Below are 23118 nucleotides of genomic sequence, written 5' to 3' on the forward strand. Positions count from 1 at the left end.
CACTTCGAATGTAAGAGGAGCATTTATATTACAAGAGTTTCTTAATTCTCGTCGAATAATATAATCTGAAATATTGCTTTTGCAACCCTACAATTAACAAGCATTGACGATGCTTACTGTAATAGAGCCAATCGGCGATGGGGTTTACGGCTACGCCGCATTTAAAGACATTTTGCTGGCTTCCGAGAACCATGGAAGTAACATAGCCTCCGTAGCCCCATCCCCAAACGCCCACTCTGGACTCGTCCAGGTACTTGAGAGTGTCCAGGAGATGTCTAAGGACGGTTACCTGGTCCTGTACTTCTACGCCACCTATGCGGCGATAGAGGGCGCGTTTGCCTTGTCCCCTAGCTCCCCTCACGTCGAGCCTGACGTAAACGACGTCGTTGTGACTGGACATGTAGGTGCCCCAGTCGACCCTAAACTGGTCGTTCACGGCCGCACTTCCCGGTCGTCCGTTCACCTCTACGAGCACCGGAAATGCAGCGTCACGCAACTCTTCCCGCCACGAGGGTGGCAAGAGCAATTGTACCTGGGCTCTCCAACCCTGCGGTAGTGGTACCTAAAACATCGTGCCCTCGTTCGTGTATATGTGGTTAAATAGTATGTTGGGCGATACTACTTTTGTCTACACAGTCTGTGTCGAGCGCTGAAATTTTGGCTTCCCGTTGCCAATCGATAAATTGTATTTTCATTGCACACAATCTCGAACAGTTTGGATTTGGTTTTCACGCGAAAAGCAAGCACTTAATCGCCATCCTTGATTTTTAAGTTTAAACTAAATAAACTAAAAAATACTTCAAATTCATTTTATTGCATAAGGTGAGATTTATTATTGTTATTATTATTATTATTATTATTATTATTATTATTATTATTATTATTATTATTATTATTATTATTATTATTATTATCATTATCATTATTATTATAAATATTAATCGTTTAAATTTTATGCTCGTAAGTATACTGTTGTATAGCAGAGATAAAGTCAGTCAGACAAAATTTTACTAACTTATTATTATACCCTAAATTTTTCACATATTTAAATTCCATTAGCTTCGATTTATTACTTAAAGCATCGCTTCTGGCCTGTCAATAAACAAGTACTTAAATTCAAAGTATATTTACGAATATGCAGGGCACAGGAAATGAGATTATTCTTTCTTCGCGTACCTATTCTATTTGCAAAACATTAAACGTACCTGCATATACATAGATATATGCATTTATACCTCGAAACTTTGTCGTTTAGGTAGAGCGAGTTGCGATAAAAGTTCCGCCCTCTGAATTCTCGTATCGTACAGGACTCGGACAATTTTATGCGTTCGCATTGAATGAATGGCGGCAAGTGGTAGCCCTGGGCCTTCGCAATATAGCACGTAATATCCAAGCTCCTCGTCCTCTTTTATCTCACGCAGCTGGCCCTCTTGAATTGGTGGGTTTATCGACGCTCCAAAGTGCGTACAGTTCGTGTAATAATAACTAAAATGTGATTTATTAAACGCTTTACGAGAATTGGTCAGTTACACATATAAACACACATACGCATACAATACTCCATGAATTACAAATTAATAATGATTAAAATAACTTACGATTATATTAAAATATATTTACATATTTATGTATATTTATATATATATATATATATATATATATATATATATATATATACGTAATGGAAGAAATAAGCTTCAATCTTCATTAATTCGTGTGAAATACTAGTACGTACCGCCAAACATATGGAAAATCAGTATTTATTTGATATATTTTTTCAAATTAAAGAGATAGTTTAGTCGAACACAGTTGCTTTTAGAATGCAAGTAAATGTTGCCTTGATTGATAATAAGTAATAGCCCATGAAAATCAATTATTCATTCATTTCATTAGCGTACCGGCTATTCCACTGAAGATCGCCGATGTCGCAGGTGACGCAAAGCGGTTCTAATCTTCGCGGATCATCCGCTATGGGGTCTTTCACCACGTAAAGGTGTTTCTGTCCGGGACTTCGCTCCCTCGACGCTAAATAATAGACCAAGTGCGATCTAGTGTCCCAGGCTAGAATTTCGCTTACCTGCACAAGTAATGTATGGGCCATTTAAATTTCTTCGCTAACGAGAAGAATATTCGGATTATTACAATAATTAACTGTTGTTTTTCAGTTCGAAATGAAATACGTTTCAGATTCTACTTCTTTTTTTTTGTTTTGATATTATTAAAAATTATTGAAATTTGTAATTATTCAATAAAAATTTGATACGAAAATTTGAAATAATTAAGACTGTTTTAGTTAACATTTATAACTTATCTTCCGTAGAAGATATAAAAGAGTGGTATTTAAAGTGAAAAAGTCAGATTTTTGTGTACTGAATGATGTTTAGTGGATATTTTATAAGTTTTAATAGCTTTCAGACAAAATAATATTTAGGAACTTTACATAGTTTGGAATACATCTTTTCAAAAGCATTAGTAATAACTAAAATACGAAGTTTCGTATACAGCACTGTGATGCGAACTAATTGAGAAAGATTAAATTTAATTGCGGCTTAATCCATTGCTCTTAGTTATATGGATGGGTAGGTTATGCGTCCATCTGCTTAATTAATCATTTCATTTTCTCATTGTAAAGAATATATGGGATTTCAAACTATTAAAAAAATCAATTAATTTTAAAGTATTCCCAATGTTCAAAGCTGTATAAATTTAATATCTGTATGCACTTGTGATTACATGATTTACTTTACTCTACTAATACATTTTACGATTTTATATATATATTTATATGAATTCATATATTTTTGGTATTTTAAGAATAATTATCTAACTATCTTTTCTATTTAAAAAAATTCATTATTCATTGTTCTAAAATTCAATATTATTTGAAGAAAATTAATATGACATATTGGGAGAAATCTTTTTAAGAATAAAAAAAATATTCGTTTTTCACTTTAAATGAAAATATAATTAAATAATTAATATCATAAAATTTTAGGTACTTTAAAAATTTGTTATACCAACGATTTGAATATTTTTATTATGTAAAAACTCTTTATACTAATTATATAAAAATGAATGATATTTTAAGCTCTTTAGCAATTAACTTGTTACTGAAATGTTTAAAGTAGAGTAATCGTAATATAAATATTTAATGGGTGAGTTGAATTGTAGAAGTCTAGACAAATATTATTACAAATACATATTTAAACATTCAGAATAAAAATTTAACTTTTCACCGCCTTTGCTAATTTATATAATATATGCAGCAAATATAAATTTATGAGTTAAATTTGATGAAAATCCGTGTAACTAAACTCTGTATATGTTTTCTTAAACATGAAACTATGCTAATTAGTTCAGTTTCCCTTGTAAATTCATTGGTCATACTAGTAAATATAATTCTATCATAAATGTAGGTACATTATTGCATCCATCAAAGTGTTTGATTTCTAATTATATAAAGATCAATTGCAAGAGTAATAGTATAAAAACTTTAAATTACTCATGTACGAAAGTATACACGATTAGAAACCGTATGATGTTGACGCGATAAGACTAGGAAAATATTACCTTCAATATTATTGAAAACTTTAATAATTCATTTTTAAAAATACCTTAATATAATATATTGAGCTGGTGGATTTCTAGTTATTTATTGTTACTTAATTTTTTTTTTTGTTTTTTTTTCTTTTGGTCAATCTACTTCTTCTTCAACTCTTTATAGATTAAATTACTATAACCAAAGAACGACTTCTAAATCACTCCTAACTTCAAACAAACTCATACAAAAGGAGAGTGCCAAATTCGCTAATTATATAATGCGAGATATAGCAAGCAAGAGGGCATGACAAAAGAATGGAACACGAGAGGGAAACACTCAAGAGGAGTATGTCTGATAAGATTATATACCTCGTACTGGCCATGAGAGAGAACGGCTATCCTCTGCTGTGTGAGGGTGACGTGCTTGATGTGGGTAAAGTGCTCCTGGCCACCTTCCTGGACCGCGGCCAGAAGAAGGAAACTGTCGCCGTCGGGGGCGAAAACCGGATGGGGCTGAGCGTCGAGCCACTGGCCCTCGGGAGCGCGCTCCGAGTGCGTCTCCTCGCAGTCCCAGTTGGGTCCGCGACACGCAGATACCACCGACAGATTTTGCGAGCGAGTCATCCACACAACCGCAACCTGAGTGGAATCATCGCCGATCCAGCCCGCCGATATTAGGTAATATTCCCTATAACCGCGTTATGATTCATCAACTTATTTTCCTATCTTTTTTCATTACGTAACACTGCTAAATTTATACCGGAATTTACAGTTACATTTGGCTTGTATTATTACGCTCTCCCTTATTCGCATCGTTTTATAAGAAATTATTCAAGTAATTAATAAGTGGATAAGAAAGCATTGCATAATTAAGATGTTTGGGTAGCATGAATTTCCAACTCGTTTCTACAATATTTTGACTTTACAGAATGCTTCGGTGGCAAAAAAAATATATATATATATATAATTAGTATAATATACATTATATATTTAAATTATTTACATAATAACTATTTTATATAATTTTGAGTATTAGAAAATCAAGAGACAAAATATAATTTATGCTGTTTCTATTGAATTTATTTAATTTACTTATAATAGTGTCTAGTAATACTTTTATCGTAATTGGTCTACCAGTTAATAAATTAAATAGATAAATAATACCATTAAAACCACTCCGTACTTATATATTTTAATTAAGTAAGATTTTGTTAGTGCTGTATTGCCATTGCCAGTGAAGGCAATATCTATATTTACATTAACGTAATTTAAAGTAAATATTAGTATGATGTAATTATTTAGCAAACAAGATTATTTATCACATTAGTTTTCGACAAGATATTACAAAAACTTTACAATAAAGTGAAGAATGTTAAATGAAAGCACAAATGAAAAAGACTATTCGAACGGTTGAAAAATCCATCCCTTACTGTCCATCGAAAACCGGCGGTGGCTTGAGCTTAATTTTAATGGGCGTTGAATTGGTCACGTTGGTCGCGTTATTGTATCCCGTAGTAACGTTGGTAAAGTCGACGATCCAGACGTCAACCTCCGGGTTAGCCGAGCCGGGCGTGGGATACCTCACTGACCTTGCCGGAGGGAAAACGCCCTTCCTCATCGTCTCTGAGTTCATCGATGCACCGAACCAGGGAAACTCCAGTGCCGTGACCTAAGATTTCATCCAATGTCAAGGTCGTATGAAGCTTATACATGTATTCGTTCAATTATTAATTTTGACTGGTCAGTACTGACAGCCGAGAAGTCGATCCCGGCCTCTTTTTTCTTTCAATTATATATTTTTACAAAAATATTAACAGAACTAAACACATAATGGAAATTGATTGAAATAATGGACAAACGTTAATTATCCATGAATTGTCATTTATTAATTATTATGCATTGGCAAGAATCGGTCTCTCTTTAAAGAATTTATATCATAATCATAATTAGTGCTTCGATTGTTTCAGAATTAATAGTTAGTTAACAATTTGTCATCAATCGTTAATTAAATTGAGCTTGAGAAAATTGCAGTGATTATTGTTTGTTTAATAACGATTGGAACAAGCATTCAAATATTTAAAATGTTTTTCCTCATACTACTTTGATTATTTCATGATAATAGCCAAAAAAATGTCGATATACATACGATACGAACCAGTGCTGTAATATTAAAAATGGAAATTAAAATAAATTATAAACAAATTAGACCTTATAATTACATTAGGTGAAGCGAGAAGTTTACATGTTGCCTATTACAAATGAATGGAAAATCTAATGAAACGAACACTGTGCCCGTGCGTATAATTTACCAAATAGTATCCAAGTTTAAAGCATCGATTGTTCAAGACTCGCTTATTAAGGCAGAAGTACTAGTGGTAAATGAAGCTAATAATGAAATAATAAACAGCGATAAAGCAGTTGCGAGCGCAGTTGAACGAGCTGACGCCACTTCCAATCATGATGATAAGCAAATGTCGCACGAACTTTGGTGTCGTTAAAGCTGGCGAAGAGGAGGTGCGAGCCGTCGGGGCTTGGCCAGGTGCAGTCGGGCCTTGGCAGAACCTCCTCCTGATACAGCCAGTCGGGTACTCCGTTGTAGACGATCCCGGGTAGGCCAGTATGCGTGAGCCTCGAGTCCTCAGCGGAGTTGGGCGAGCTTCGGATGTAGATGTCGTTGTCAGAGACCATGAAGAGGGCGGTAGTATTGCCGAGCCAGGCCGCGTGTTGGAGCCTCGTCTGCTGGATCCGGGACGAGGCTTGGAGCCGAAGGGGCGTGTGGTGGCTGTGGACAGGGGCGACCTGAGGTTAGCCGTAGCTCGAGCGTTGCGGCTCGTTTTTGCGGCGAACACGGGGCTGGACCGCGAATACTCGTTGTTCTCTTCTCGCGCGATTAATCATTTTGCGGGACAATTTTTATTACGGGGAGTGATGTCAGCAGTTGGTTGTTAATAATTGCTCGATAACATCGATAGACATTTACAATTTCAATTATTCTCCTCCCTAGGCTGCTAGACGACTCGCTGCCAAACAAGCTTCATGCACTTTCGTGTTAAGTCCATATATACCCGCGCACTCCTTCATTGTTAATGCCATTTGCGGTTCTTGCGTTTGCTCGATCTTCCATTAACAGCGATGAACTTTAAGCAATGTTAAATGACGGCCAAAAATATTTGTATTTTCTATGCAATCTCAATGCTTCCATTGTTTTATACATTAATAATGAATTCAGCGGTGCAAAGAGTTAGTTTCTTTAGGACTAGCGATAAGTGTCGATACCTCGGTTACAATTCTTATTAATTAATATTACAGCAAATAGAAAATTCGATAATTCAAGATACTTATAGTCAATATTTTAGCCGGATAGAATTAATTTACATTAATAATGAAGATATAGAATTAATCCATATTATAATTCATATTTTAGATTTTTAATGTTTTGGTAATGTAGTTAAATGACACGTTTATATACATTATTGAAACAAATATGACAATGCATTTATTTTACTTGATGTACAATAAGATTATACATAGCTGAATTTATTTTCATAATTTTTCCTCTATTACGTAGTTAAAAAGTAAATATTCAAGAGATTATAAAATATTTGCTTTAAATTAAAATTGATGTGTTTCGTTAAATTTTATATGTATAAAATTGCTTAAAGTGCCAATTTTTATAAAAATAAATACTTGCTGTAAATTAAAGTCTAAATTGGTACTTATCACATTATTTTTTTATTAGTGGCATAGCATTTATTCCCATCTATTTACTGACGGTTCGGTTTTTACAATTTATTTGGTTACCCACTATGACATATAATTTTCAAAGCGAATCTACATCGGGTATATTGTCAGTATGTTACAAAAGATTAATGCTTGTATTACGTTTCCTAATTAAATAAATAAAAATAACTTATCGATCTTTCATTGATTTATACAAATGTAAAACAGATAATTTAATATTTAATTATAAATTGTATGAAAATTCAACATAAAATTTTTAAATTTATTGCAAATTGTATTTTAATTTTAATTATAGAATTTTGCGTCTACTTCGGTATGTATAGGACTACAATAATTTATATTACCAAACAATGACGATAGACGCAAATAAAATAATTATCTTCATTTACTTTTTATTTAATTGTGTAAATTTCGAATTTTTTAGTCAAATTTCAATTTTCAACGTTGATCAAATTAATTTTGTTTATTTATTTTTAAATCTTTACCCGTATTTGTATTTACATTGTATTTTAGTAAATTAATTGAGCATATAACTTAATATACATAACAAAATTAGTAAACGTTCATAATCATAATTTTTTTTTAATATGTGAGCTATTTAAATAAGAATTCATAATTATAACAAATCATAATAAATGCATAAAATGCAAATTTAAAGTATACTTACTCGTTTGTAACATCGTATACAGTGTAATGAGCAGTGAATGTGTGTCGGAAAACCTGAAAACCATATATTTAAACCATATGAAGAAGATGTACATCTTTAAAATGAAATCCATTAAATTTAAATGCTTATATGTATACAGGCATGTATGTTTGCGCGTGTGCTCGTGCAAATGTGTATGCATTCATGTATGATAAATTGAGGTGTTTACGTACCGGTTTGACATTATGCTTGAAGAGTACATAACGTAGGTCGGCACTGCATTGGTAGCCCTGTACGTTCAGCTGCCTCTGTGAATATGTATGTATATATATATATATATATATATATATATATATATATATATATATATATATATAATGTTTATAGACTTAACGTATATTTTAGAATGTATCATTAAATTTGTATTTGGTGTTGTTTTATTCGTAATATATCACACTGATATTTCGAAACGAAAGAATAATTGCATATAACTAAGTACTATTTTTCATAAAAGAGGAGCGTGAAAAAAAAAAGAAAGTAGGGAAAGAGAGAGTAAGATAACATGATCACGATTATTGATACAAGTTCATCATTAAGCTCTACTTTTATCTTTTATTTCAATCGTAATTTAAAGCATACGATTTTTTTTTAATTAACTACTATTATATTATGCACAGAATCAAAGATATAAATCATTTAAGAATATTAATTGAAATCTTTTCAATATGTTCTTACAATTCAGACAAAAAATCTTGAAAGAAAAATAAATATACTTTTTTAAACAGTGTATGCATACTTAAAAGAAAATATTTTTCTTCTATATAAAACTGTTTATTTATATGATTCCTATCCGTCTATATTAAAAATATAAATTTTTAAAACAATGTTATTAAAAATTCTTCTTCAATAGTCTTAACAAATGATTCCTCTTTTATTTATAAATATCTTGATTTATGAGTGTTCATCTCTTATAAGAGATCGAATGAAAGTAGCTAATAGAGTGGAATTTTCAGAATATCGCCAAAATTTCCGATCGTCAAAAGAGACAAAAATGGTGCTTATAAGATAAAACTTGTAATGAATCAGAACAAGAAGTCAAGTTGAAAGCGATTATATTATTATATATGAGATCGTTTATACCGATTACCTCCTACGAATTTATCCATCCCTTTGACATTATGTGAATCGGGCCACTCTTGAAATAGATTTCAACATCCGTGTTTAATTTCAACTTTCTATGTCGCAAAATGTACACCACATCTCTCTCAAAATAAGGGGAAACAAAATAATCCTAATTATAGCTCTGTAACCTTTACATCATTAAATATCCACGATACTTAATATCATTCGAATGAGCCGAATTGATTTTGAAATTTGTAAATTATCTCGAAAAATCGACATATCTATTGTATAAAAAAATTAACTATATTAAATGCTAAGTTTTTATTAAATTATTAAAGAGTTTATTCCAGGAATATTCACAAATTTTACAGTTAGTTGCATTTGCAGTATTTTGTATCGCAAATTTAAATTGTGTTTCAATGAATATCTGAAGCTTTAACTTGAACATACATGACTTTATTTCAAAATATAAGTATTTAAGTAAATTTAATTAATTTACTTAATAATTTTTACTTTATAATTATATATAGATACATTATACATTTATTGTACATATTGATTTATTTAAAATTATTATTAATTACTTTTTTCAATAATTTACTTTTTTTGTTACACCAAAAAAAAGAACGCTCTGAATAAAAAACTCGTATTTGAAATTGTCCAACCAAAGTTCTTAAATATATCTAATGCGATGTATAAATTCGTAAAAGCTAACAAAAACTGTAGACTACCACTTATAAAAGAAATGGGAGAAAAAGAAGCGAAAGTTAAGGGAATAGTGGAAGAGAGAGACACACGCACAGAGATAGAGAGTGTGTCAGAGTATTAGAGAGAGAACCGAGCATTGGTATTGTGAAACCATAAAATACTTAAACCACATTTGTTCTTTGATGTATCAAAGGTTTACACAAATAAATATGCAAGGGATAAGAAGGAACGAGGAATTAAATAATTAATATATAGCTAAAGGCTATGCTTAATATTTTTTTTTACCATCATCAAAACAGTGTCAGAAATAATTATCATTTTTTTTCTTAAGATACATTAATATCTGAATGCATAAATTTAAGAATGAGTTGTTGCTTTTTAGAATGAAAAATAGAATTTTATCGTTCGAACTGAATGTAGTATTAATAAAAAAGAAAGAAAAAAATAAATCCGAACTATAACTTTTTTATCAAAACTGATATTTAAAAAATATTTATATAATTTACGATGATATATGATAAATTAATTATTGCAAAATTTTAAGATTTTACCTAAATTAAAAAATTTAGGTATATTTTAAATATAATTTTTATAAAAATTTGCCTCGGATTAGTGAAAATTAAAAAAATTTTTGAATAACGAATCGAGTAAAAAACGAATTAATTTATATAATGATATCTTTAATAATAATTGCTTACAATGACAAATAACTTTAATTTGTAATTGTGACTATTATCTTATATGATTGATAAAAATATCGAAATTATTAAACTTGTAAGCATTAAGTCACACAATAGTATTTTCATGTCGATTATCTTGGACTATTCTTTATTACTGAGATTATCTAATACAATTTTTATATGCCAAATATTTATGAATTTTGTATAAAAGATTTCTATTTTTATTGAAGGTGATAACAATTATAAAACTCATAATTAATGTCAACTCTTTGCCTAATTCGAATTATGATGAAATATCCCAAAAAAAACAAAATGTTTTAATAAATTTCTAATACAGTTAATAGCGATATATATAGTGTAAATTTTTCATTGGTTAAAAAATTATTTTTCTTAAATTTTGGTTTTATATGCTTCCGTGTATATGACAAGCAAAAGTGCATTAAAGACATTAAATATGATAATAATAAATCAAATTTTCAGTATTTAGCGTGTTTAAATATGTTTGATTTTTTTTTATACATAAAATGTAGCGTCAAAATAAGAAAAATTTTATCAAAAGTTGGAAATTAAATTTATGTAAAAATTTATTTAGGAAGTAAGTCGAATAATCGAAAACGTACGCTGTTACACGTAGACGCAGCCCGTAATGTTGAAAAAGACTCGTTTTTAGTAGGAAGACATCCGTATGATTCTGTCGTATTATCATTTCTTCAAACTCGCCTTCTTCAAAGAGTCTCAAGATCCTCCGTCACCAATATTTTTCAAGCTTCTTCAAAAATTGCTATCGATTATCAGAATTAATCGCGCACTTTCTAAATAATATCAAATGCGGAGAGATTTTCGGAGTAAAGCGGCGTAGGGACGATTATGTTTTTGCCGGACGAATTATCGGCGAAAGCTGAGGTCAATCTAAAGGGCTGAAAAATCTCATTTTCACGATTGCGAAGATGAGAAGAGCTCGTAAGCGAGAAAGAAGAGACAGTTGCCAGGCGAGCGACACGCGCCGTGGATCAATGCTCGCGAGAGGGATGAGGATTTGGAAGCCTTCCACTTTCCGGCTCTGGCGTAATCGCTTCTTTTTCATCGCATACCCCCTCCCGCCCTTACATTCTCCACCGCTCACTATCGCTTTCTCTCTCTCTCTCTCTCTCTCTCTCTCTCTGACCGCCTCTCTTTTCATTCGCTTTGCCCCTCGTTCTTGCCATTCCTTCTTCAATCTTTCTTTTTCCTCCCACCATTTTTCTCGACCGGTTGCGTAACTTTTCATCTGGCCTTGCGCCTTTGTGTGTGCGTGTGAACGTGCACAATCGTGTGGGGCGCCTTCGAAAGTAACTGGATGGTAAAGCGCGCTGGTGGTTTTGCTTTTTGGAATCTGAGCGAACTTTCTGGTTTGCAAAATTATTGAGCCACTCGCAACTGGCAGGTTCTCTTCAATTAATACACATATATTTTCACAACTATTTATTACTTAATCGTAAATGTAGATTATTCCAAAGATTTACATCTCAAATATTTAATAAGAAATTTATAAAATTTCATTTAGTGTAAATACTAGAAAGCTTATAAGTCTACTAAGGAAGAATCTCGATTTAAATAAGGCAAAGATAATAGTTTAAAGATGAACGAAGAATTACTTTTAAAAGAGATGAATAGATGGATATTATTTATAATGTTCACTTTTGTGAATTAATTTCAAATACATATTTATATATTAATTTATGATTAATTTTCACAGTTTATGAAGATTTATATATAAATATAATACAAGATATGGTGTGTAATAAGGTAATGTGTACAAATTACAATTAATAACAATAATAATAATACATTATATAACAATAGTACATTAGGTACAGATTAGTTTTTTTTTCATTTACAATTAAAATTATATTATATATTTTATTATAATTAAATCATAAGTAAAAAAATAAACTTAAAATATTCACCAATTTCCAAGGGGATTGTAGCATATTTTTAATTACATAAAGCTATTACATATGTATATAATAAAATAATCATTCATGCATGATTCAATCTTAAATAATGGCTCATTCATAATATATATATATATATATATATATATATATATATATATATCGTCTGTTACGTTAAAGTGAATCACGAGAGAAATAAAAATCGTCTTGATCAAAGCTGTTACAGTTATTTAGGCAGTTGCACGTGCTGAACAGTAACGTTGAATAACTAAACCAACCACTTCATTAGTGAGGTTGAACAATTTGAAAGTAGCACGACACATTCCAGTTTATACTTTAGTTTGTTGATTTCGATCTTTTTAAACCAGAAACAAGATATTTAACACTCGTATATAATTACATTAAATGCACGAATGGAATTCAAATGATTTATCATTTATCTGACCTTGAACAAGATTTAGTTATTGAAGATCTACAATTTTATATAATGAATTCACTTTTAATTTTTATTAAAATTATACAAGCTAATAGGGGACACTTTATTAAAAAGAATGCTTATTTATTACTTTTACTACCCCATTCTAATTTCTTGCTACAATTTCGGTTTTTATGAAGTAAAGAGTATTATTATTTTAGTGATACAACGCTTTACAGATGCGCTAACATTTAATTATTATTACCGTAATTTCTTAAATATTTATGTACTCCATTCTATTATTACATCTTCTATTATTACAGTCTATTGTAATCAATAAATTAATATTCATAGATATATTGTTTAAATAGTCGAATAATTCAAATGAGTTCTTGCGTATGAGAATTTTTATTATCTATAAGTTATAAATACTATAACTATATAAATGTTTAAATTGTATATTATAATTTCTTTAATTAATAATATGAATATAAATTTTTAATTCATTCAACTGATTGTGAATTTTATAATAAATATTATAATTTTCTCATATTTAAATATTATTATATCTTTAACGATATAAATAAAATTTTCATATAATCAATAAAGAATTAAGGTGATATGCAACATCTATATTTACTGTCAATATTTTTAATAATAATAAGAACAAATCTTAGATGTACATTTAAAATTTCTATTTGTGTAAATTCCTGATTTATTTTGGATATTGTAGTAATTTAATTTCTTGATGTGAAAGTAAGATCATCTACTTTATTATCATTACACATTTCATTTTTTAAAAATGGCGTAAAGTATAGCTACTAACCTAAGTAGCATATCTCCATTTAATTCCTGAAAAATCCATGAGCAATTGAACAAATAGAAATTTACATTTTCTACAATTATTTGGATGCATTTCCTGATTGATCTCAATGAGGTTTCATGAATGAATAAGCAAAAGAGAATTGAGAGAATGAGTAGTGTAAAGTATGAGAAATGGTAAAATCTACAGAGGATAATATATTCGCTCTTATTTAATTGACATTTAATTGACTTTTTTATTATTATCTATCGAATATTTATAAAATATATTATCTAGTATAGTTTTTCTATACTTTCTATAGTTTTTATAGTTTAAATTAGTTTATTTACTGTAAAATGTACTGTAAACTAAGTTAAATGTTGAGCCGTCTAATTTTGATAAGAGAAATACAGTTTATTAGTTAAGAGCTATGAATATTTACATAGCAATTACATGTAATTATTTTCTTGTTATATTTACATATGTACAGTTTGAATATTTTATTGCTAAAATTAATCATTTCATAATATATTTTTGTCTGTATGAAAATGTAGGAAACTCAATTTAGCGAGTTTCTTGTAAAATGGTATTTTGATGTAAATTCAAAAATATAGTAGCAGAAGTGTCTGAATGCATCATAACAATTAGTGAGTAGCAAACAAACTTGCATAGATAATTTTCGATTATAGCTGTATTTTATCCATATATTATATTTAATATTGTGAGTTTAATAAATAATTATATAAAAAAGCTAGTGAAAGTATATTTATTCTTTTTTAACTTCTAATTCATTTGACGATCATCCGTTATAATTTATTTTTTTGTAATATACGTAGCGAATCGGTGCATTAAATATTTTGCCTAGTTTTAAATATTTTTATGTATATGACAGTGTGTGCGAGTACAGTACGAGTCAGTAACAGAAATATTTACTAGAGTGCAAATATTTATCTGTATGGCGTTGTTGTGTAACATGTATGTACATTCTACACACTTGTAAATGGAAATTTATACATACACATGCCCACAAACCCAAATATAAATGAGGAATGCCTACGTGTTGGTTATTTGTTTGTATATATGTATGCTTAGGTACGATGGTATGTGGCAAAGGCGTTCACTTGTTAAATGGTGGTAGTACGTGATTCTATGTGGCGAATTTGCAATTTCCAATTTAAGTCCTCCGATATATGAGATTTACGAGAGCCGATAGTAATCTCCCACCATTTCTTTCTTTTTCTTATTCTCCTTCTCCAATTCTCTTTGTCTCTCTCTCTCTCTCTCTCTCTCTCTCTCTCTCTCTATCTCTCTATCTCTCTGTCTCTCTCTCCCACTCTGCCTCTTTCTCTCTATGTATCATTATTTCTTTATTTTATGCATAGGCAATTATAGTTTGAACATTTTAGTTGAGTGTATTGTGTAAATGTTATTGACGTTGGAGATTAGTTAATTTTCAATACACTTTATATTTATGATTAAGAACAATAAAAACTCAGTCATAAGATTAATTTTATTTTTGAAAATTATAATTCGCGTGATTTATGATTTTAATATGAATTAATTTGAACTTCCTTGATCTTAAAAATTAATAAATAACTAAGCAGTATAAATGATTAAAATTGAATATATTATTATACGTGTTGTTATCATTTAATTCATAATAATCGTTAAAATTTCTATTTTAACATCTCATTTCCACAATATCATGGGTAACAGAATGCATAATTAAAGGTAATTATTTCATTTAATATATCTCTATACAGAGATGTCAAAATTTAATTAAATTTTGATATTTTTCTAATTAAAATTTTTTCGTTGTAATAACAGCGTGACTGAAAAGGTAGATTAGAGGTTTGAGAAAATTTTTTTTGTTTATAAACCGATTATTATTAAATAATAAAAATTACTATTAACAGTAAAATAGAAAAACTGACAGAGTCAGATCTAAATGATATTAAATTCTTGAAGATGTTTTAAAATATTGTTTTATGATGATTAACATGCGTTATTTTTATTAATTTCTTGAAAAATTTTAATCAGTTAAAGATGGAATTATAAAGTTTTACAAAAAAAATGAAAATAAATTTTAAATCCAATTTTCACAAATTCCAAATATTATCTAACAAAATTAAAGAATTTTGTGATTGAGAAGGTGAACGATAATGTACTTTCTTTTATTTCCTATAAATTATCTTATTTATTAATATGTTTTTATTTATGTATGATTATGGATAAATTATAATTTGAAGTTTGGTCGAATATGGTTATTAGATGTACGTATAATACTTAATAACAGACTTTCAATGATACAAACAAATTTAATATTTGAATCTCATCTAATAAGAGCGTAGAAGAATAATAAAAACGTAATAGGAACGTATCATTGACAATTATTTTAAAAATTCGTAATTTGTTTCATTATATATTTTTATTATGCCATTTATCATTGGATTACTCATACTGTGATGAATCATCGAAATTGTCCATGAAATAGTATAAAAATAGTATAAAAACAAACTACACCCTCAATAAAGTAAAAATTTCCTTCTCTATATTAAGTAAAGAAATATTTTAAGTTAAAATTATCATAAATTATTATAAATAATTGAATTATTATCATAAATAATTCTCGTAATGTTATAAAATTGCCAACAAATTGATCTGAATTTACTATAAGAAATCAAATAATGCAAGCTTATGATAGAAATTATAGAACGAAGTGAAGAGTCCCATTAATAAATATAATAATATACTATTAGCTAGGCACTTAGCTATTCTTAATTGTCATTTAATTAAATGCCCAGAAAGCGTAAGTATACTTACAAGAGTATGATTCGATACTAGAAGTGAAATTGAGTTGTTGGAAGCGTCGAGAAGAGCAAGTGAGCCGTCGTCTGCTTGATAGACGAATTTATCGTGAGAGATCCAAGTTGGTGGAAGCCTCTGTGGAGTCAAGTCACCGTGAAGGCATTCCTCCAGCGTCAGACGTCGTCCGCTCCAGTACAAAAGTTCGTCGACGTAGCTTGTTACCGAAAACAAAAGAGAACGACCTTACCAATTTTCATCCAGTCGTGACTCAACTTTTACCTTCTTTCTACTTTTTTACCGTAATGTGCTTTCAAGGATGATTGAATTTTTCTTAACGAGCTTTTCGTTTTGGCAACTGTAATTTATACGCGTAATGTTCATTCGAATGTCTTATGGGAATAGTACGTTGATTGATAAAACATTTTATTTCACTGTATTTTTGTTTAGATATATTCTTATTATCGGCAATTTGTTGAGCAAAATTACTTTACACAATTTACAAAATTAATTTTTCTCGTAAATGTTATATTGACATGTTGGCATAATTAATGGTAGTGCAAAGTATTATGGCTTACCCAAGTAAATAAATGGCTGTAACTATTCCGGCTATAACAGCACTAATAACCAGCAAGGAAAATATAATACTTCGCCAATTATGGCCACCGTCCGAGTAGGTTAAATCCTGTAATGAAATCATATTATCTCTAGTAAATGATGCATTTCGCGTTTAAAGAATGATTTAAATCAAACAAGCATCTTTGGACTTTTGAAGGTCAGTTCATTCGCTGATGTCGAAAACGAATGGCATTATGAGGTGGATACAAAACTAATAATACTGGCATATATATACATATATATATATATATATATATATATATATATATAAATCAACAAATAAAAAGGAGAAACAAATCTAAATAATAAAAAGAAAAAAGAAAAATAATAAATAGAACGTGTATAATCAGCGAATAATAAAATATATAACATACATTATCAACTACATTTATTCTCTTTCAATTTTACATCCTCATATGCACATCCAATAGGTCGTATGTTTAAATATTATGATATTTAAAGATAATAGTAACAACATCTGTACAAAACTTTGCGTCATTTACGTTCCTTCCTCTGCCCCCAATCTCTCTCTCTCTCTCTCTCTCTCTCTCTCTCTCTCTCTTCCTCGTTCTCTATTTTCCTATCATTCTTCACCAAGTAGTATTTTACAGTTGCTCCATAAAATGCAAAATAAAGATCGTACACTTGAAAACTGTATCAAAGTGGACTTGGAAAATTTTATATTCTCGTCTCGAATTTTTTTCGCCGCGCGTAGAAGCAGGAAAATAAAGTACCTTGATGTCGAGACATTTCTGAATCGATTTTGGTACTTTAAAAGGAATTCGTTGCATAACAACACGCTAGAGGTAAATTCGAATCTCCAATAAGGTTTAATCGGGCATAGCCAACTAGAAAGTTTTGCCTCGCGGGTGTTAAGCGAATTTGTTATTATCAGTGCGCGCACACGTATAAAAGTAAGAATCTTATATTCCAAGAATTTTTCCGTGTACTGAAGATATTATATAAATATCTTTCGAACTTTGCTTTCATACTTTATATACTTGTATACATTAGAATTTTACATATTATTTCTTACGGAAATTTAGAAATTCGCACGATTCGTAATAATCACTTTGCCAGTTCACGACTCGTTCTTTATAGGCAATTCAAGTACATTTCAAGTAGCGATCAGAAATTATTAAATAAACAAACGGTATATTGGAATCCATACGATTTTTTGCACGAAGTATTAAATTGAAATTGAATTAAGTTGTATGTTTTATTGCTACATGCAAAAATACAATGATATTGCCAGATACTCATGACGTTAGAAATATGATATTAATAGTACGGAATATTCAATTCTCGTGTATTTTTAATATACATTAATCTCTGTGTGCATTCTTATAAAATTAAAGGCATTAAATATTCGATATATTGATATTTTTATTAGAAAATGTACCATCTAAATATTTACAAAAACGTTTCGGAAAATTTTAATTAAATAAGGAATGCACATTTTACAAATATTGTAAATAATAAAACTGAAACGACAACTACATACCAGATAAAGTATATCTTAAATATTTTTTCTATATGTAATTATTTACAGCTATACAAATATTTAATATAATCGGCAAATAGTAGATTATTTAATGAATATAAGATACATATAAGCATTTTTATTTAATTGCTTTTTAATTTTAGTTCTTTGTATATTATAAGATTTTTTTTTTTTTTTTTTTTTTTTTTTTTTTATATTTTTTTTTTTTTTTTTTTTTTTTTTTATCAAGGATTAATAAAAATTTTACTATACGTGGAAATATGAAATTTTGTAAAAATTAATAGTGTTGTGGTTATCTATAATCAATAGCTATCTCAAATATTATATCGACAATATATTTTTATTAAAAATTACATAAAAGAGGTTTATTCTCGTCTTTCGTTTATCTTAATATGACTTTTCCAGTTCAATAATTTCAAATGCAATGAATAATTTAAGAATTAATTTCTCCAGTTTCCTTTATCATATTAATTCTGTTGTGATTAAAAACAAATTCTCTTTTAGGGTTTTTTTTTTACTCTTTATATATATATATATATATATAATACGATATAATATTTTTAAATATAGATTTTTGTTTAAAGTTATTCAAATAATGCAGTATTAGATAAAATTCTTCATTTTTGTTCTCGAATGTCTTTGTCAGTATTTGTAAGTATTAAGTTTAAAAACAACAAATTTGCATAGATGTTGCTATGGAGTAAATAACTATTTTTTATTTTCAAATTGTCAAATTCTCTTGTTGAAATACTTGAATGTAAGCCATATAAATCACCTTAACAATAATAATAATAGTTAATTTAATATTAATATTAGTAAGTAAATTATATAGAAATTATAATTTTGTACAATTTCGAAGAAAGAGATCAAGTTGAAAAAAAAATGCAAATGCGGAGGTACAATAGAAGTAAAAGTCGTGCCTCAGTTTCTGAATTCCAAATAAGAAAATGCATCGATTATCTCACTCATACGGCAATGTGCCCTTGTAGAAGTATATATTGATAAGAATGGAAGATGATTTTTCCTTTAAGAATTCTGTTCAGGTATATTGTAGATGCAATGAAGAGAAAAAGGCAGGTGGATACGATGATGAGAATAGAGACGGGAACGAGGAGCCTAGAGCTTCGAATAAAAATGCTGTAAATTTCGTCGTCACCTCATTATTATCATGTATCAATTCATCCCTCAACCTTCTGTATTTTAAAGAAGTATACGTGCACTTTGAGAATCGTATAAAATATAACCTTTTTGTTTTTTTTTATTTAACTTGTATCAAATCTCATAAGATACGCCATTATAAAATTAGTGTGAATATTATCTACAATTTGCACCTTACTTCATGTATCATATATTTTAGAATTTTATTGAAAAATTCGCGCATAAAATTTTGCAATAAAATTTCAATTGCGCATTATTCATTGTTATTGAAGATTAATTAAAATTTTGATAAAATATACAGCAATGAAGGAGCGAATGGCAACCGGAATTATATGAATTCATTTTATTTCAATCTTAACAATGATACATTAATGAATGCAGCAATTAAATAGAATAAAAAGCTGCAAGGATTATAATTGGCTGGTAGTGACGTCATAGTTACATACATCGATCGTACAAGAATCTGTAAAATTACCGAGCTGAAAATGTTGATTGCGACTTGTCCGTAAGCCGAGGAGGAAAAAAGCCAGAATGAAAAATATGCATGACAAATGTTTATAAAGAGAGTGAATATGAGTTTTTGAGTGTTGTCGAGGTCTTGGATTTAAAATAAAACTCTCCCACTAGTTTGCAGTAATTGTTGAAATACTGAGTAGATCGAGCTTAGCGGAGCGTCACCGTCGACTCTTCTATCGAAAAGAATCTTTTACAAAGCGTTAAAAAATTCACTTCACAGGGGGTAAAAATGAAGACAGAAAATCAAACCGAACGTGAAGACACTGGAAGTCGAGTACCTACCAAGGCACAGATATGCGAGCAGCGAACCATGACGGAGCAGCGCCTCGCGCTAAACTGATATAACCACCCGGGACCGGCACGGCACTTCTTACCTCGTCGTCTTCGATCGAATTCTCCGATGTCGCCATCGTAGCGATGGACTTGTCAGCAGCGACCACAAACGGCAGGAGCTTCCGCTTACTGGGAGTTGATAAGCCCTCGGCCTAGACGCGGAGAGACGTGCGTCAAACGCGGCCGACCGTTAATTGAGTTACACTACTATCGCTGCTCCACTTACACAATCCGCGCTTGTTAGGCTATTGATCGCTGCGCGTGAAAATCTGCTTGAGCACGTGGCATTTGCGTATCGGTGTGTTCAAATTTACACATCTAATTGAAGTCGTTTATCAATAGGTTCATGCAGATTTCATCATTGTCACTGGACTTGGGTCGCGTTATTCCGTAATATCTTATGTGACCTTTATGTTGTTGATACTCTCGTTGCTGTTACTGCTGTTGCTGATGCTGCTGTTGATGTTGCTGATGCTGTTGCTGTATTAATTCGAATGCCTTTATAACTATCCGAATCCCAGTAGGCAATGAGATTCTATCGATAACAATTTATTCTAATTTGCAATTTTATCGCATCACCTGTAATATATAACTAAATGTATTGACGAATTATTTATTGTTGAGTAAGAGCCTATAAGGTTTCACACATTTTCCAAGCAATTTATTGTTAAAAAAACTATGGATTTTTTGTCGGTTATGCATTTGTTTTAATGATATTTCATTTAATTCTATTTAATGACATATTAAGCGCTATATTTAGTTTAGAATTTACCAAGCTTTTAAAAGACTTTTTAATATTAATATTATGACTCGTGCAACAATAAAATATTTAGAATAAAATATTACTTAAATTATATGTCATATTACATATGTTTAATTAATTAATCTTTAAACAGACAAGATTTACTAGATTTATTAAAAATAAATTAATTGTATTAATTTCTATAAGTTACATATGATTGTCTTTTAATATCAAATTTTGTTTTAATACAGCACAATTATAATTAGTATCAGCTACATTCCGATAAAATGATTATAACTTATATTAAGATTTTATATTTATATATATATATATATATATATATATATATATATAAACTAAAGTTGTTAAAATTATTTGTATTAAATTAATGATATTTCTAATTATATTTATTTATCATCTCGCCATCAAAGCTTCAATTTTACATGCTTTTTTAAAAATTATAATTTATATAATTAGTGGTAATCGATGAGCAGATAATTATAATTCTGAGTCATTAAATTAAGCGCCCTTATCATTGTTGACATGTATTAATTAGCTTTGCCTACTCTCCATATTGTGTAACGAATTTTCAATTCGAGTTTCACACTTTAGGTCATAATTTTTGTCACTATATAAATGTTTTTAAAAAGAAATTAACGGTAAAATTATTATTTATGCGTTTATTTAAATTAGGTAATATTATTTTATTAAAAATTTATGTACAAGAATTAATCAAATTTAATATACTTCAGTATGTTTTTTAATATTGTATGAGAAATTTAATGCTTACATTGTTTGGGTACTATTATTATTTAATGTCATTTTACAATTCATTAAAAAAGTAATCTAATGTCAAATTAATATATAATTTACATGATAAAATTAATTGCTACTTTATTGATTAATAAATGAACAGGTGGAGAATAATGGCAGATATTTAAAATTTTGCTTAAATTTTTTTACAATTTCTTAAGTGGATTTTATAATCAAATGCAAAGTTTTCAAAACGTTAATGTAACAAGTTACTCTGGTAGTTTATTATTATAGTTTCAAAATTCATACTCTATAGATTATTTTTACTTCTAGATGCAGACGTTATTCTAAGCAGTACAATTGTCACGATTGCTACAAGTAGATTCATGTAAGAATGATATAATTCAATTACTTTATTAATATTTTAAACGAACTTTTATCCAGATATAGCAGTAAGTATATTTAATTAATTTTTTTTTCAATTCTTTTTTTACATAAATATAAATACCTATTACTTTTTTTAAATGTTTAATAGTCTTTGAATTAAATTGTTTTTAGTCACGTACACTTATGGATTATAATTCGATTAATTATTTAAATTTATATATTTATTCGTAATATCTAGTATTATTATTGTTTACTTTTATCATTATTATTTCTATTAGTGTAGCGAATGATCATTAATAAGCTCAGCGATACTACCTGCAGACACAAATCTATCGTTATATAGAATTATAAGTTCATTATTTTTATCTATAGCTTCAGAACAATTAAAATAGTGAGGTAATCTCGATGAAATAAATAAATTGTTATGTGTATGTGTACTTAATCACAACGTCATTTTATTACCTAAGTATGGAAGAAATATTAGTTTTTGCTAAATAATAATAAATGCATGAGAATAAAAAATAACAAAAATTCTTTCTAAATGAACCAACATTTACAGTCGAGTTTACAGATAAATATTTTCCAACTTATTTATGTTATGCAAGATCCATGCCATTAGATGTATAGTTATTCATGAAAACCTATAACTAAAAGAACACATATTATCGTCCAATAAACCGTCTTCTTGATTATTTATTATCCAAATAAATGCAA

The 23118-nt window shown here is 29.1% G+C and overlaps 1 protein-coding gene across 1 annotated transcript; it reads right to left on the minus strand.

The window, feature by feature from the left end:
* Positions 1–28: 28 nt before the first annotated feature.
* On the minus strand, positions 29–20975 carry LOC105365283 (inactive dipeptidyl peptidase 10-like). The gene is made up of 11 exons (XM_011503399.1): positions 20564–20975; positions 16972–17078; positions 16412–16610; positions 8161–8235; positions 7949–8001; positions 6025–6322; positions 4971–5209; positions 3910–4228; positions 1899–2077; positions 1236–1485; positions 29–562 (listed from the first exon to the last, which is right to left on the minus strand). The coding sequence occupies exons 1-11, from the start codon at positions 20597–20599 to the stop codon at positions 29–31; spliced, it is 2289 nt and encodes a 762-aa protein (XP_011501701.1). The 5' UTR covers positions 20600–20975.
* Between the last annotated feature and the right edge of the window lie 2143 nt (positions 20976–23118).

Source organism: Ceratosolen solmsi, unplaced genomic scaffold (genome assembly GCF_000503995.2).
Source record: "Ceratosolen solmsi marchali unplaced genomic scaffold, CerSol_1.0 scaffold63, whole genome shotgun sequence".
Lineage (NCBI taxonomy): Eukaryota > Metazoa > Arthropoda > Insecta > Hymenoptera > Agaonidae > Ceratosolen > Ceratosolen solmsi.